Source organism: Esox lucius, chromosome 8 (assembly GCF_011004845.1).
Source record: "Esox lucius isolate fEsoLuc1 chromosome 8, fEsoLuc1.pri, whole genome shotgun sequence".
Taxonomy (NCBI): domain Eukaryota; kingdom Metazoa; phylum Chordata; class Actinopteri; order Esociformes; family Esocidae; genus Esox; species Esox lucius.
Genome location: NC_047576.1, coordinates 9,386,236 through 9,404,306, shown reverse-complemented (window position 1 = coordinate 9,404,306; position 18,071 = coordinate 9,386,236). Strand labels below are relative to the sequence as shown.

The 18,071-nt window shown below is 44.6% G+C and overlaps 1 protein-coding gene across 5 annotated transcripts in view; it reads right to left on the bottom strand.

Moving 5' to 3' along the window:
• patj (PATJ crumbs cell polarity complex component) overlaps positions 1 to 18,071 on the bottom strand; it is a 146,435-nt gene that overhangs the window by 17,727 nt on the left and 110,637 nt on the right. For 4 of the 5 annotated variants that reach the window (XM_034293725.1, XM_034293729.1, XM_034293728.1 and 1 more), the window contains 9 exons: positions 6,310 to 6,382; positions 5,909 to 6,025; positions 5,573 to 5,698; positions 5,095 to 5,175; positions 4,443 to 4,584; positions 2,920 to 3,026; positions 1,385 to 1,468; positions 926 to 1,119; positions 280 to 427 (listed from right to left, as the gene is read on the bottom strand). In XM_034293725.1, the coding sequence (XP_034149616.1) occupies positions 280 to 427; positions 926 to 1,119; positions 1,385 to 1,468; positions 2,920 to 3,026; positions 4,443 to 4,584; positions 5,095 to 5,175; positions 5,573 to 5,698; positions 5,909 to 6,025; positions 6,310 to 6,382 (1,072 nt within the window). The remainder of the gene's footprint in view (positions 1 to 279; positions 428 to 925; positions 1,120 to 1,384; positions 1,469 to 2,919; positions 3,027 to 4,442; positions 4,585 to 5,094; positions 5,176 to 5,572; positions 5,699 to 5,908; positions 6,026 to 6,309; positions 6,383 to 18,071) is intronic. The other variant, XM_034293727.1, reaches the window with a different exon arrangement.

The window sequence follows — 18,071 nt, the reverse complement described above, 5'->3', positions numbered from 1 at the left end:
TAGAAAGAAGAAGTGGCTTCTGCCAGGCTGTGTACTGTTTTTGTCTGTGACAGTGAGAGCAATGAATGTTTGATGTGTTACTTTGAGATACCAATTACCAAGTGTGATTTGTTTCTAGTTATTTCTATTTTCTGTGACGAATGTGATGATTACTTTAGTTTGTGACAGCAGCTGGCTTCGATCTGTAGCTGCACCGCACTCGTCGTGTCTAAACCTGCCGAAGGGGGTTTCATTCGTCCGGTCTATGGGGTTGTCTGTTGTTGGAACGGTGGTGCTCACCTTGAGAATGGCGGCCACGGTCTCTTGCGATGCCTGCCTCATGTCCTCCCCGTTGACGGACAGGATCTGGTCGCCCTGCATCAGGCGGCCGTCCAGCTCTGCAGCACCCCCTTTCACCACGTCCGAAATGAACACCCCCGTTCCGTTCCTACGATACATACATTCAGTCCCATGGCAACCCATCATGGCATCATTCTCAAAATAACTAATCACAATAAAGATCCTGCTAAGAGCCCCCTATTAAAAAACGATTTTGTATTGGTCTTGACGTCATTATTCCCAATCCATCCTGATTTCGTAAAACACTGACATATTCATTTCGAATCCATGTTGACATCATAATCATTTTAAATATATCATAACTATTTCCAAGCCACCTTGACATCATAATTATTCTGAATTAATTGTGACATCATGATAATTCAGAATCCATTGTGACATCATAATCATTTAGAATCCATCTACCTTTCTTTTTTTTACATTAAATTCCATGCGCTGAAAGTGTCCAAAATAGCACCCAACTCTTCACAGCACATAGGGCACTAACTATGACCAGTGTTCTTTAGGCCCTTGGAAAAAGCACTGAATGATATGGAGTCACTCAGGAAGCAGTCTGAAGGAGTGTGTGAGAGAGTTGCCCCTGTACCTTTTGCCAACAATACTGAGGCCCAGACCGCGTCCGGCCTTCTTCTGAAGCTCCACAGGGAACACATCAAGGTTCTCCTCGTCGCGGTACTGTGCTTCGTCCCGTAGAACAGTTAGACACACTTTGGCTGGGGTTTGCCTCAGGGCTGTGATTGCATCCTCATGGGCTGCGCTGCGCAGGTCCACACCATTTACCTGGATGGGCAAACACACAGACACATCACACAAACAGATAGCTCCAACCACAACTGAAAGCCAGTAAAGTGATAGCTGTATCCTTCCAGCAGAGGGAGACATTGTCCTATTTTGGCACAGTGACTGTGGAACATGACTATGCAGAGTTAATGTCAGCGATGATTCTCCTCTCCGTTCCACAGTTAACATACTTTTTGAAAAGGACAAGGAGTAAAGAGAGAACGATTAACAGAGAAACAGTGTGAGGAGGAGAGGTTTTTCTCACCTCCAGGATCTGATCCCCGGCCCACAGACGGCCGTCACGCGCTGCGGCCCCCTCCTCATAAACCTCATGAATCACTATGGCATCCTGCACAGACAACAAGACAGAGAGTGGAGGGGGAGAAATGGAGAGGAGGGGGGGGGGCAGACAGAGGGAGAAATGGAGAAGATGGGGGGGCAGACAGAGGGAGAAATGGAGAGGATGGGGGGGGCAGACAGAGGGAGAAATGGAGAGGATGGGGGGGGCAGACAGAGGGAGAAATGGAGAAGATATGAAAGTGACATGGAACCGGACCTTAGGACTGCTTGAGACGGCAATTAGACCCAGTCACCTACACCTGCCAAGCCTTTCAATAGACAGCTTTTTAAAAGCAACACCTCTTATTACCTAAACCCCAAATACTGATTCTTGTGAGAGCGCAGGTGAGAGTGACAGAGACAGACAGAAGGGGAGAGATACAGAGAGCCCTTCAAAGCTAAGCCGCCAGAAAGATCACAGAACACAGACGGAAGGCATCTCTCAACGCTGTCCTTGGGCGACACGGACACACAGAATTCAATAAAGTAGCAGGTGAACCCTTTGTTCAGTGGCAGCCTGGGGATACTGCTACTGCACCTGATGTGTTCTCAGAATACAATACTGAGGAGAGAAAGAGAGAACGACAGAGAGAGTGGGGGAGAATGAGAGAGAACGACAGAGAGAGTGTGAGAGAAAGAGAGAGAACGACAGAGAGTGTGTGAGAAAATGAGAGAGAACGACAGAGAGAGTGTGAGAGAATGACAGAGAGAGTGTGAGAGAATGACAGTGAAAGTGTAAGAGGAAGAGAGAACAACAGCAAAGTGAGGCAGAATGAGAGAGAGTGGGGGTGGGGGAGAGAGAGTACTCGTATCCCCCCTGCAGTGTTTGTCTCCACACTCTACTGGGGTCGGGAATAAGCTGTAACCTCAACTAAAACTATCAGACATTTCATTCAACTGACTGAAACGGGAAATAAATGAATGAATTACTAGCCTCCCTGCAGTCAGTGGTTGCCCACGGGTGTGAAATCAGGGCTGGGACCATGCATGGTTTTCCATACATACATCATGTGCAGGTGTGTGGTCAGACAATTTGGGTGAATGACATACGGTACACACAGTACACAGGACCCTCTACTGACAAACAAATTGAGGGATTTTCTGCCATCTAATCCAATGCCTCTCAACAGTGTTCACCCCCAAAGACATTACCACAGTGTGTTGTGTTACAACATAAAATCTAAATGAGTTTTTGACACTAAAAAAGCCATTAATGTCAGTCAAAACAAATTCTTCTAAACTGATGACAAACATGAAAGATTCTACGTGATAATTTTTTCCACATTGCCCTAACCACATCCGGGACAGTAGTCCAGTTAACCAATGCCTTTTGTAATCCGTCATTTACAGAATCATACCGATTGGCCCTGGTGGTGTTGTATAATTCGCCAGGGTGGACATGTTGACATTGGCCTTGTGGACATGGCCACCATAACCAAAGCACAGAGTTAGTGGGCGTACCAGCTGGGTGTCTTTGCCCCCGACAATACTGAGGCCTAGACCAGAACGGCCCTTGGCGATCTCGATGACAACCTCCTGGCCTGGAACGATAGGACACGTGGCTGGGTCTATGAGAGGGGGGGGGACGACACACACGAGGGAGAGAGCAATTATTACCAACCCTCTAGGTAGAAGTTAATCATGTTTGATTACTTTTATTTGTTTATTCTAATGCCCATTAGCTGACACTATGGCAACAGCAGGTGTTCCTGGGGTTCGAAACCAAGGAACATGAGACAGGCAAACAAATCATTACAATTAAAAAAAAATAAAAAAAATACAACAATGGAAGTGTTAGATGATGCGTATCTCTTCACAGTCCCTCCTTTGACATGAGGTGTTGTTTTATCAGCTTAGAATCCCATTTGCTTGTCTAAGCTATATGAGGTGAAGGATAATTACGTGTTATAATGGCTCAATATGGCGCTGTGTTTCCTTCTGTTCTAGGATAGCGGACTGTGACACAATATAATAGAAGTATTATAACATCTGCAAACCCTTTACAAAGATAATGTAAGGATACTGTAAGGACTATAAAGAGAATGTAAAAAGACTAATGGGACTATAAAGAGACTGTAAAAAGACTAATGGGACTATAAAGAGACTGTAAAAAGACTAATGGTCTGTAAAGAGACTGTAAAAAGAACAATGGGACTGTAAACAGACTGTAAAAAGACTAATGGTCTGTAAAGAGATTGTAAAAAGAATAATGGGACTGTAAACAGACTGTAAAAAGACTAATGGGATTGTAAAGAGACTACAAAAAGTAATGGGACTATAAAGAGACTGTAAAAAGACTAATGGGTCTGTAAAGAAACTGTAAAAAGACTAATGGGACTATGAAAAGACTGTAAAAAGACTAATGGTCTGTAAAGAGACTGTAAAAATAATAATGGGACTGTAAACAGACTGTAAAAAGACTAATGGGATTGTAAAGAGACTACAAAAAGTAATGGGACTGTAAACAGACTGTAAAAAGACTAATGGGATTGTAAAGAGACTACAAAAAGTAATGGGACTATAAAGAGACTGTAAAAAGACTAATGGGTCTGTAAAGAAACTGTAAAAAGACTAATGGGACTATGAAAAGACTGTAAAAAGACTAATGGTCTGTAAAGAGACTGTAAAAATAATAATGGGACTGTAAACAGACTGTAAAAAGACTAATGGGATTGTAAAGAGACTACAAAAAGTAATGGGACTGTAAACAGACTGTAAAAAGACTAATGGGATTGTAAAGAGACTGTAAAAAGACGAATGGGACTGTAAAAAGACAAAATGGGTTAAGGGGACTGTAATACAACTGTAAAAGGTTTGAAAAATATGTAAAGGGACAGTAAAAATAGTCTGTAGAAAGATTGTAGAGAGTCTGTAAAGGGACTGTAAAAAGGCTGTAATAGGGACTATAAAGAGTCTGTAAAAAGTATGTAAAGGGATTGTAAAAAGGCTGTAAAGGACAGGACGTTGTGAGTGCAGCTGCATACCTTTGCTACAGTACTCAAAGTCCGGGCTGGTGGTGGAGGAGGGCAGGGATGGGGCAGAAGGGGACACTAGACCCCCATCCACACTGCTCACAAGAGGCAGCTTACTGGAGGAGCTCAACACGGTTTTGGCCTGGTTGGTAGTCTACACACACACATGCACGCATTCATGTTATCTGAAAGTTTGAATAAAGATTTGGCCTAAAAGGGCTAAATTACTCTTAAAATCCCTGAGCCAGTCTCCCTCATAGCTTCCTACTTATCCTGGGAGTCTTTCACAGTGTCACAAAATCTAAGTACTTTCACACTGAGTCTCTGTATAAGCGCTTGGTACAACTGCTTATATAAAAAAGTGCTCCAGGAAAAAAAAGAGTGATTGATTGACACACACACTACACACACTACACACACACTACACGCTACACGCTACACAATCCAGGACCAGACACAAAACCTTACAGCATTTTCACGCTGAAAAATCGCAAATAACTAAACAACACATGTTGCTGCTAAATATGAAATGCACGTTGCCTGATACTAAGAGCTGGTTCAGCCTCTCCCAACCTCCCACACAGGCACCAGAGATCTACAGATATAAAGAGTTGGTGTTCTGCCTCCTGCATGAAAGTTAACCCAGATCCATTGTCAAACTCACCTGCTCCAGGGAGGCCTTGGCAGCCAGCAAAGGAACACTCTCCGAAGACTCTGAGGGCCCCTCATCCGAGGCCTTGAGCTTCTGCAGAGAGCATGCAGAGAAACATGCATGAAAACAGTCAGGTAGACACACACAGTGTATATATATCCACACAAACACACACACCCGTGCTGCATGCAGGCATGCGTAACACACACTACATTGGAATGTGGGTCATGTTTAAATTGACTGGAGCCTTGTCTCTATGCACATGGGTTAGGCCTCCATCACCGTGGAAAAACTTCAAAGGTTGCACTGGTTTAACTGTGTGCCGTTTCATTTTGTTCACAATAGTCTTCTAAGTTGCTGAACTAATGGAATCTTGAGAAACCCAGACTGCAAACTAAGTGACCAAGTCTTCGCACACTGAGGCTCTCAGCTACGATGGAACGTATAGCGGGCAAGAAGGAAGTGACACGGGGACTTCCTGTCGGTTGACCTTTAAGGTGGTTTCTCCCTCTCGGACGTTCATTGGTGCTGCTTCTCTGGTGACCAGCTCGGACGCCGTGCTGCCTGTGGATCCGACCCGGGACTGCTCAGGTTTGTGTGACTGCGCGACGGTGTGCTTGTTGGTTCATGCATGAGCGTGAAGGTGTGTGCGGGAGGAAAGCAAGCACACGTGAGAGGTCAAGGTCAGAATCTCAGAAAGACACCCAAAATCCGCCCAATGACAACACTGGGCAGCATTGGAATTAAAAGACAGACGTAAAAAAATCGCAATCCAACAGTTTGGTGCCTAAAGAACACAAACCGGGACAGGTAGGAAAGTGTATACCTTGCTGATGGAGATGGTGGCCTCCAGGGGCCCCCTGCTGAGGGTCAGGCTTTCAGGTGACTGGTGCTTTTCTGCAGGGGCTGGGGACACTACCACTGCTGCTGGAGGCGGGTGAGGCTTGCATACCAAAAATTATGTTGATGAAGACGATAACGGTGGTGTTAATGAAGATAAATTGAGAAAACAAATTCTAAGTGGGACGTTGTCAACTGCACAGCCTTTTCTTACAATAGAATTACCATTGACTCCAGACAAAAGCAGAGTCGGGAAGTGTGTAAACATTTGCATGAGAGGGTTAATTCAGCTAGAGTTATGATCAGCTGCTTTTGAAGTTGTGTGTGAGAGCTGGAAGGAATGTGTGTATGTGTGAGAGAGAGAACACGAGAGAAAATTGGACTCACCTCAGTGGAGGACAGGACAGCAGGAGGGTTTGGGAAAGGAGGAACAGCCATCTGGTTGATAGCATCTTCATTCCTATAAAGTGAGATGAGAGACAGAGAGGGGAAAGGAGAGGGAGAGAGACAGAGAGGGAAAAGGAGAGGGAGAGAAAGATATATCACAACGCTTAATTCAACACCACTTACCAACAACATCTTACAGTTTACGGAGAATCTATATTGTTCAAACAAAGAGGGTGCAAATACGGCTGTAGCTGCTATCAACACTACCTTCAACAAAGCAGCACTGACAGCGGACCTACTGAAAGTAAAGAAAAAACTAAGGACAGAGAAAAACAAGGAGAAATTGTTTGACGCTGAATGTAAAAACATCAGCCAGAAGATCCAACTGTTCGTAATAAGATATTTTGAAACCCTCAAAGTATACAAAAACACTACCAAAAGAAAAAAACTTGAATACACCTATCACACATTACAAGAAATAGAACACTCAATTGACAAAGATCTATTCTAGGACTTCAGGAATAATTTGAGCACAAACAAGCCACAAGCACTACCAATTCAAAACAGTAATATTTGGAAAACACTTCGAACACCTTTACGAAGATATCAAGAATCAACCATTAAAGATAACCAAAACCCACTTGATTTTCCAATCTCAAGACAAGAATTAATGTCCAAAATAAAATCCCTAAAAACTAAGAAAGCTTGTGGTCCCGAAGGAATAAAAAACGACATGCTAATCAAAAGCACTCCAGAGCTGCAGTCAGCTTTGCTCAAATTATTCAACATCATTCTAACATCTGGAGACTTTTTACCCCAATCTATAAAACTGGAGATAAATTTGACCCCAACAATTACAGAGGCATCTTTGTTAGCAGTAATCTGGAGAAGTTATTTTCTAGCATTTTAAATTAACTAATTTACATTTCCTTAAAAAGCACAATGTCCTAAGTAAAAATCTAATTGGACTCCTCCTAAAGGATCGCAATACTGATCATATTTTTACTCTTATTTTTGAAAAGCATGTACATCAAATCAAAAATTTTAAGACTTTTGATTCTATTTGACAAAACGGACTATATTACAACATCCTTCAAAATGGTATAGGAGGAAAAACAGATGAAATCATTAAATCTATGTATATGGGAAATAAGTGCAGCATTAGAATCGGAGATCAACATACAAATTATTTTTCACAAAGGAGGGGAGTTCATCAAGACTGTAACCTGAGCCCCACACTCTTTAACATTTATATAAACCAGTTAGCAGTGCAGTTGGACCAGTCCTCAGCCCCTGGCCTCCAACTCCAAAATGAGACCGTTAAATCTTTATTTTATGCAGATGACCTAGTGCTTCTTTTACCTACAAAACAGGGGCTGCAACAGGAACTAGATCTGCTAGAACAATATTGCCAGAATTGGGCCATGGCAGAAACCCCCGAAAAAACTGAAAAGACAGACTCTGTGATCACACCCTAGCAATTGAAAAAGGGAGGCACAAAAAATCCTGGTTACCCAAATAATCCAGAGTATGTGGCTACTGTATGATAGGTGAGGTAGAGACAGAGACGCACTTTCTCCTTTAATACCACATTTTAAAGAATCGGATGACAAAACTGAACAGTGAGTAGTCCTACATGCAAGAAACACACACACAAATATTCATACTAATACAACATAAAACCACAAGTAATAATTTTCCAAACAAAATTCTGGATCTTGGGAAATTACAGGTTTTGTTCATAGAAAACAGAGTAGTGGACACACTAACATGACTTAAAAGAGGCTGTGAATGAACTGAGAGGAAGCATGCAGGACATACTGCAATGAAACAACTAATAACAATGTAGATGCCTGAACACATTTGTCAATTAACTGAATGAGTCATTGAACCGATTGTACTTGATGGCAGAAAGGTGCAGAGTCCACTTGCAAAACAAGGCTTTAGTCAATGGGACAAACACCTGACTGAAACCCTACATGTCAATCCAGACATGTAATAACCAAGCCCTGCAATGCCAAGACAAAGCAAACAGGCCATTGATCAATATGGTCTTGGGGCTGATGGCACAAACCTGTTCTACCAAACACACTGAAGCCTAAAGACCAGAACACCCTATCAATTACACGACATAACAATCCCGAAAATGTTACAACTTTGAAACCGTCACATACAATAAAAAAGCTGCCAATCCTATTAGAAGAGACGTAAGAGGCTTTCTGCAAACTATGTTACAGCCTGAAACAAGATGTAGGACACAGGGACACTTAATGTTGTTGCAGGAGTGGTCTTTTGTCTACAATTTTCTGTTATTACCCCCACACGCACACACACACCCATACAATACAGCGAACACGTTCCCCATTGTTAATGAAACATCGTACTTTGTGCTTCTGGCAATAGGTTTTGAAATGCCATGCCAATAAAACATAAACATTGAATAGAGACAGGGAGAGACAAAGAGAGTAAGATTGAGAACAGAGGGGAGAGGGATAGAGAATGACAGAGGGATAGACAGAAAATAATGGATGGAGGGACAGATAGAGGGATGGGGAAAGAGAGAGATGAAGGAAGTGGGACAGACAGAGAGATGAAGGGGAGAGAGAAGGTACTATCAATAGAATTGCATTAGCAGTAATCAATAGCGTGGGGAGTGAGGTTAGACGGCTGCGTCACAAATGATGCAGAGGTTAATGGGAGCATCTGCTCCTGTGTATCCAAACATGACGTTGACACTGACTCAATGTGTTTGGTGTGTGTGGGTCTGTGTGCTTGGTGTGGTGTGTGTGTTGGGTCTGTGTGTTTGGTGTTTGTGGGTCTGTGTGTTTGGTGTGTGTCTGTGTGTTTGGTGTGGTTTGGTGTGTGTGTGGGTCTGTGTGTTTGGTGTGGTTTGGTGTGTGTGTGTGGGTCTGTGTGTTTGGTGTGTGTGTTGGGTCTGTGTGTTTGGTGTGGTTTGGTGTGTGTGTGGGTCTGTGTGTTTGGTGTGGTTTGGTGTGTGTGTGGGTCTGTGTGTTTGGTGTGGTGTGTGTGTTGGGTCTGTGTGTTTGGTGTGGTTTGGTGTGTGTGTGGGTCTGTGTGTTTGGTGTGTGTGTGGGTCTGTGTGTTTGGTGTGCGTGTGGGTCTGTGTGTTTGGTGTGTGTGTGGGTCTGTGTGTTTGGTGTGCTTTGGTGTGTGTCTCTGTGTTTGGTGTGGTTTGGTGTGTGTGGGTCTGTGTGCTTGGTGTGGTGTGTGTGTGTGTGTGTGGGTCTGTGTGTTTGGTGTGGTTTGGTGTGTGTGTTGGTCTGTGTGTTTGGTGTGTGTGTGGGTCTGTGCGTTTGGTGTGATTTGGTGTGTGTGTGGGTCTGTGTGTTTGGTGTGTGTGTGGGTCTGTGTGTTTGGAGTGATTTGGTGTGTGTGTGGGTCTGTGTGTTTGGTGTGTGTGTGGGTCTGTGTGTTTGGTGTGATTTGGTGTGTGTGTGGGTCTGTGTGTTTGGTGTATGTGTGGGTCTGTGTGTTTGGTGTGTGTGTGGGTCTGTGTGTTTGGTGTGTGTGTGGGTCTGTGTGTTTGGTGTGATTTGGTGTGTGTGGGTCTGTGTGTTTAGTGTGCTTTGGTGTGTGTCTCTGTGTTTGGTGTGGTTTGGTGTGTGTGGGTCTGTGTGTTTGGTGTGTGTGTGGGTCTGTGTGTTTGGTGTGTGTGTGGGTCTGTGTGTTTGGTGTGATTTGGTGTGTGTGGGTCTGTGTGTTTAGTGTGCTTTGGTGTGTGTCTCTGTGTTTGGTGTGGTTTGGTGTGTGTGGGTCTGTGTGCTTTGTGTGGTGTGTGTGTGTGTGGGTCTGTGTGTTTGGTGTGGTTTGGTGTGTGTGTTGGTCTGTGTGTTTGGTGTGTGTGTGGGTCTGTGTGTTTGGTGTGATTTGGTGTGTGTGTGGGTCTGTGTGTTTGGTGTGCTTTGGTGTATGTGTGGGTCTGTGTGTTTGGTGTGTGTGTGGGTCTGTGTGTTTGGTGTGTGTGTGGGTCTGTGTTTGGTGTGATTTGGTGTGTGTGTGGGTCTGTGTGTTTGGTGTGTGTGTGGGTCTGTGTGTTTGGTGTGTGTGTGGGTCTGTGTGTTTGGTGTGGTTTGGTGTATGTGTGGGTCTGTGTGTTTGGTGTGGTTTGGTGTGTGTGTTGGTCTGTGTGTTTGGTGTGTGTGTGGGTCTGTGTGTTTGGTGTGCGTGTGGGTCTGTGTGTTTGGTGTGTGTGTGGGTCTGTGTGTTTGGTGTGCTTTGGTGTGTGTGTGGGTCTGTGTGTTTGGTGTGGTTTGGTGTGTGTGTTGGCCTGTGTGTTTGGTGTGTGTGTGGGTCTGTGTGTTTGGTGTGATTTGGTGTGTGTGTGGGTCTGTGTGTTTGGTGTGTGTGTGGGTCTGTGTGTTTGGTGTGATTTGGTGTGTGTGTGGGTCTGCGTGTTTGGTGTGTGTGTGGGTCTGTGTGTTTGGTGTGATTTGGTGTGTGTGTGGGTCTGTGTGTTTGGTGTGTGTGTGGGTCTGTGTGTTTGGTGTGCTTTGGTGTATGTGTGGGTCTGTGTGTTTGGTGTGTGTGTGGGTCTGTGTGTTTGGTGTGTGTGTGGGTCTGTGTGTTTGGTGTGATTTGGTGTGTGTGGGTCTGTGTGTTTAGTGTGCTTTGGTGTGTGTCTCTGTGTTTGGTGTGGTTTGGTGTGTGTGGGTCTGTGTGCTTTGTGTGGTGTGTGTGTGTGTGGGTCTGTGTGTTTGGTGTGGTTTGGTGTGTGTGTTGGTCTGTGTGTTTGGTGTGTGTTGGGTCTGTGTGTTTGGTGTGATTTGGTGTGTGTGTGGGTCTGTGTGTTTGGTGTGCTTTGGTGTATGTGTGGGTCTGTGTGTTTGGTGTGTGTGTGGGTCTGTGTGTTTTGTGTGTGTGTGGGTCTGTGTTTGGTGTGATTTGGTGTGTGTGTGGGTCTGTGTGTTTGGTGTGTGTGTGGGTCTGTGTGTTTGGTGTGTGTGTGGGTCTGTGTGTTTGGTGTGGTTTGGTGTATGTGTGGGTCTGTGTGTTTGGTGTGGTTTGGTGTGTGTGTTGGTCTGTGTGTTTGGTGTGTGTGTGGGTCTGTGTGTTTGGTGTGATTTGGTGTGTGTGTGGGTCTGTGTGTTTGGTGTGTGTGTGGGTCTGTGTGTTTGGTGTGATTTGGTGTGTGTGTGGGTCTGCGTGTTTGGTGTGTGTGTGGGTCTGTGTGTTTGGTGTGATTTGGTGTGTGTGTGGGTCTGTGTGTTTGGTGTGTGTGTGGGTCTGTGTGTTTGGTGTGTGTGTGGGTCTGTGTGTTTGGTGTGGTTTGGTGTATGTGTGGGTCTGTGTGTTTGGTGTGTGTGTGGGTCTGTGTGTTTGGTGTGTGTGTGTGGGTCTGTGTGTTTGGTGTGTGTGTATGGGGCCTCATTCCAGACAGCAGCAGGAGATATCAGAGGAACATAGTTGATTAACAACCTACTTTCCATCCGTCTGGTGGAAGTCATGCTGACCTTGGGGAAACCTAGGCAGCACTAAAGGGCAGAGGATCCAGGATCCTGTTCATTAGTGAAACAAGAGTTTCTTATGGGACCTTTCCTGTTCCAGAGCGTTTCTCTTCAGTTGACCTTGGGAAACACAGCTCCAGTTCGAACTGGACAACTAGAACCAAATAACTAGTTGGAGGAAGACAGCGTGTTCATATCCAATGTGTTCAGGAGTGCCCACAGGCTTAAGGCCAAGGTGTTAGAACGTGTGATTGTGGTATCATTGTGTTAAACACGACCACTAAACAACAGGCATGCCTTGTCAGAGAATGTTTTGCCTATAAAGAAAACAACATTGCAACAGACAAGCCAGGCTTTTTATAGGTACAACCTTTCATTAGATGCAAAAACCTAAGGCTATTTATGAAATTGTATCATTAGTCAATGTCCTAAAAAAGGTCAAGCAAGTCACTTAAGGGAAAGGAAATAGGTTTAACAATACCCATTCATATGTTCAGGACTAGGTTTAACAATACCCATTCATATGTTCAGGACTAGGTTTAACAATACCCATTCATATGTTCGGGACTAGGTTTAAGAATACCCATTCATATGTTCGGGACTAGGTTTAACAATACCCATTCATATGTTCAGGACTAGGTTTAACAATACCCATTCATATGTTCAGGACTAGGTTTAACAATACCCATTCATATGTTCAGGACTAGGTTTAACAATACCCATTCATATGTTCAGGACTAGGTTTAACATTAGCCATTCATATGTTCAGGACTAGGTTTAACAATACCCATTCATATGTTCAGGACTAGGTTCAACAATAGCCATTCATATGTTCAGGACTAGGTTTAACAATAGCCATTCATATGTTCAGGACTAGGTTTAACAATAGCCATTCATATGTTCAGGACTAGGTTTAACAATAGCCATTCATATGTTCAGGACTAGGTTTAACAATACCCATTCATATTTTCAGGACTAGGTTTAACAATACCCATTCATATGTTCAGGACTAGGTTTAACAATACCCATTCATATGTTCAGGACTAGGTTTAACAATAGCCATTCATATGTTCAGGACTAGGTTTAACAATACCCATTCATATGTTCAGGACTAGGTTTAACATTAGCCATTCATATGTTCAGGACTAGGTTCAACAATACCCATTCATATGTTCAGGACTAGGTTTAACATTAGCCATTCATATGTTCAGGACTAGGTTCAACAATACCCATTCATATGTTCAGGACTAGGTTTAACAATACCCATTCATATGTTCAGGACTAGGTTTAACAATACCCATTCATATGTTCAGGACTAGGTTCAACAATACCCATTCATATGTTCAGGACTAGGTTTAACAATACCCATTCATATGTTCAGGACTAGGTTTAACAATACCCATTCATATGTTCAGGACTAGGTTCAACAATACCCATTCATATGTTCAGGACTAGGTTTCCATCAGAAATCCACTGCTACCTCCAATTCACACACATTTCCTGACAGCTGTTGAAAGGACAATCCCAGGTTTAGTAGTGTATGCATACTAGCAACAGCAAACAAGGGAACAGAAAACAACTCGCCAACATGTTTGTTCATGCCACCACAGGAGACTAGGCAAGATGAATATCAAAGCCGACAGATATGACAAAGCCCCCAGGTGAGTGCGGGCATGAATAAAAGAGTGTCTCACGAAGGCGGGGGAAGCCGAATCAACAATAGATCACCATTCCATGCAAAGGGCTCAGAGTGGATTCGACTAAAAGCAATGGGTTAACAAACAGTCTGCTGGTTACAGAGACACCTGGCATTACGCTGGTGGAGTTCAGTGGGAAGACACGCTGAAGAAGCCCATGTGGTGAGCGACTGACATGGGCGGTTAGTATCTGTGAACATTCTGCTTAGTCCAACCATCTGTGTCGTAGGGCCTGTTCACACCCAGACTGCATGGAAGTGTTAGGTAATGTGGCAAAGGATTTTGGGAGAATGTCAGAAGTGCGCAAGAGAAGATTCTCCCGGGCGCAATGGTTTCATCTCATCTCGCGTGTTTGATACAACAACGTGTAACAGCAGAAAATCAGGAGCCAATCATCACAAAGTGTGTTGCCAAAGACCAGAACACGTGTCCCTCAAGACATCTTGCCAAGCCATTCTCCTTCTTACATGTTTAGAGGAGAACCCATTATCAGGCTGACGACAAAGCAGCCCGGTCGGGTGTAATCCCCCACCAACCAGAGGCGGTCTGAGACCGTTCATACAGTCCTCAGTGGCCAGGATTTCAATCCAGGTTACTGTGGCGGACGTCACTCTCGACTCCCTGCTTCAAACACGGCCATTACATGCGGCTGACACAGAATGATTCCACGAACATGCTCATCCCGCAGAAAGGAGACTTGACAATACTCCAATGGAGCCTGCGGGGGCCGTGTTTGAACTGGGACTTGGTCTCAATTCGCTGGGACCTTTAAAGCATTAAACTGATTTTTACCTAAGCAGACCTTTCGGATTAGCCAGCAGAGGGACCACGGCTGTAACGTGTCAGAAGGGATGTAGGGGAGCCTGGGACTATTAACTGATAGAAGGTGGTTCACCCTGTTCGGCAGAGTAGGCGTCTCTTCCCACGTTGCCTTCTAGGATGGATCGTTCGGTGCCTTGTGACTTGTATGTCAAGCAAGCATTTCACATAGAGGCTCAATCAAGTTCAGACTCTTAATAAGAGAACGCCTCCCCGTTCCTCCGGCAGCCTTTTCTTGTCAATGTCCTTTCCCCCATTTTTCCTCTCTGTCCAGTCGTTGTTGTTCCCTCACCTTCTCTCGCTTCCGGTCATCTCTATTTCCGCGGGGTTACAGTCAGAAACGCTGAGGACAACCGGGGTATATCTCAGATGGACACAAATCCTGGAGAAGAGCCGACCACAGCAGAAGTAACTGATTCCTCTAATCCCCAGTGAGGGTCCTCCGGTAACTGGATAATGGGCCAGCAGCCAGTGATGATGTCTGGCTACTCTTCCTTCCTACCTGTTCAAATCTCAAGTGATTCTGAGTTGTTGTTCTGGACCCCTTCTATCTCTGCCCTTCTCCCGCCTCCTTCTCCTTCTCAGCTTTTCCCTCTCCCACCGTTTCCCTCTCTCTTCCTGCCTCCCTCCCTCCCTGCCTCCATTGTGACTGCCTCTGCCCAGCAGGTGACCCTTTTTCAATTACAGCTAATACCTTTTTCTTACTCCAAGGTGACAGCAGGGACAGTGGGAAGGTATGCAACAATCCATCTGCTGCTTGCGTTACGCCGTTCTCCCACAGTACAAAGACAACAACATAAGATTTGCTGCCAATCCACATTAAGCTGACAAGGTCAAGAGTCTTGGTGTCTGCCTGATTGTGTATGTATGAAACCAAACAGCACTAAGTCTGATGCAAGACAAAGTATGCAGTGTGAGCGGTCATATGGTGGACTGTCAAGGCTGTTCACATTCCCGTTTGGCCCTTCTTCATCCTGTCCACAGTCTGACATGCCAGCTTCCATGGCAACATGGCTCTTAAGACAACGCATCGCTCGGAGCCAAACAACCTCTGACTCCATATAGATAATTTACGAGCAAACCTTCTTCACTTCCAACTAAAATTTCACACGTTTGTCTCCAAACCAACCAAGCAAATACTGAGCTATCCTTCGACCAAGAATTGGATGAAAATGAATCACAGTTACTGTAAAAAACAAACAAAAAAACTGGATAATTTCCAGAGAAACTGAAAGAAAACAAACCAATGACTCAATACACACAATACCAGTGGGAGAAGAAAAAAGGAAATTCAATAAGAAAATCAATCTGACTTACAAATGTAATTGTGTTATTTTTTTGTTTTTTCGTGTGCTTATGCATGTGTTGAATTTGGTCTATGTGAGCATACACTGGTGAGCCAAAACATTATGACCACCCGCCTAATATGTTGTTGATCCCAAACTCTACAAGACCCCTGAAGGTGTCCTGTGGTATCTGGCACCAAGACATTAGTTAGTAGATCCTTCAAGTCCTGTAAGCTGTGAGGTGGAGTCGCCGTGGATTGGACTTGCTGGTCCAGCCCATCCCACAGATGCTCAATCAGATTGAGATCTGGGGAATCTGGAGGCCAGGAAAATATCTTGAACTCTTCCTCACACCATTCCCGAACAATGTTTGCAGTGTGGCAGGGCACATTATCCTGCTGAAAGAGGCCACTGCCATCATGAAATACCATTGCCTTGAAGGGATGTACTGCAACAATGTTTAGGGAGGTGGTATGTGTCAAATGTTTTCTATATATTTTTTTTATTATGTCAATAAAGTCAATGGTGAATACTGTCATTAATAATGTCAACCAAGTCAATGGTGAATACTGTCATTGTCAATGTCAACTAAGTCAATGGTGAATACTGTCATTAATACTGTCAACCAAGTCAATGGTGAATACTGTCATTAATACTGTCAACCAAGTCAATGGTGAATACTGTCATTAATAATGTCAACCAAGTCAATGGTGAATACTGTCATTAATAATGTCAACCAAGTCAATGGTGAATACTGTCATTAATAATGTCAAACAAGTCAATGGTGAATACTGTCATTAATAATGTCAACCAAGTCAATGGTGAATACTGTCATTAATAATGTCAACCAAGTCAATGGTGAATACTGTCATTAATAATGTCAACCAAGTCAATGGTGAATACTGTCATTAATAGCATCCTTTCTGCACCGCCTCTTTTTTTTTTATCATAATTTGATATTCATTCACACAAAAAAAGAAACAGACAGACAGACAAACACAATACTATGTAAGTGGTGCGTCATCCCTTGTTTTTATATCTGGGAGATGTGAGGGCTCATGCTCCAGGAAAACCAAAACAAACAATCAGCATGTGGGTTGGTGTACAAGTCTCCAGTGAAACTTTAACAATGTGTGCAGCTGGAAAACCAGTGCATTTGTCTGACTGACAGGTGTCAAATTGAATGAATGCCTGAACCCAGGGTTTCCTAGCAGAACATCGCCCAGAGCATCACACCCACCACTGGCTTGTTGTCATCCCACAGTGCATCCTGGAGCCATCCCTTCCCAAGTTAAACGGCGCACAAGTACATGGCCGTCCATGTGATGTAGCAGAAAACGGGACTAATCGGTCCAGGTGACCTTCTTCCACTGCGCTAAGGTCCAGTTCCGATGCTCGCGTGCCCATTGTGGGCACTTTTGAAGGTGTACAAGGGTCATCATGGGCACTCAAACCAGTCTGTGGTCACACAGCCCCATACTGTAGGCACCAGGGTGTGATGCACTGTGTGCTGTAACACATTCCTCTCATAACAATCATTAAAACAGTCCTTTCTGTGACTTGTGCCACATTAGACCTTCTGTTGGTTTGGACAAGACGGGATAGTCTTCGTTGCCCTCACGTATCGATGAACCTTTGGCACCCAACACCCTGACCAGGAGCACCCCACAAGCCTTGTGGTTTCAGAGATGCTCTGACCCAGTCTGGCCATAACAATTTGGCCCTGGTAAAAGACGCTCAGGTCTTTACTCCTGACCACTTCTCCTGCATCCAACACATTGACTACATGACCCGATTGTTTGCTTAACATCTAATCCACCCAGACCTTGACATGTGCCCTTGTTAGGAGATGATCAATGTTATTAGCTTCACCTGCGATTGGTCATAATGCTTTAAGCTCATTACTGTATCTATGGCAATTCAAGTGGACACTAAGAGAAGCATTGGTCTCTTGTCAAACATAGAGCACACCATAGAGAACAGGAATGAGATGAAGCCAGGTTGACACAAAGCCTGGTCAAGGTGCAGGTGCAGCCCGGTCCAGGAGCAGGCAGGTCGAGGTGCAGGCAGGTTGATGTGCAGCCTGGTCGAGGTGCAGCCTGGTCGAGGTGCAGCCTGGTCGAGGTGCAGCCTGGTCGAGGTGCAGGCAGGTCGAGGTGCAGGCAGGTCGAGGTGCAGCCAGGTCGAGGTGCAGCCAGGTCGAGGTGCAGCCAGGTTGAAGTGCAGGCAGGTTGAGGTGCAGGCAGGTTGAAGTGTAGTCTATCCCTTGGAGCAGTTGTCAAAAAACACCCTTTATTTGACTCTCACTGGCATGAGACACAGGCACCAGACAACAGGGAATGAAGAGCTGATAACAACAAGCTAAAAATGACAGCACTGTCACACTGCATGAAGTGTAATCATGGATTTGTCAATTCCACACAAAGTGACGCACAAAGGAAACCCTGAACACTGCTTCCATGCTTCAGATACATGCCGTTTCAGTAGTCAGACAA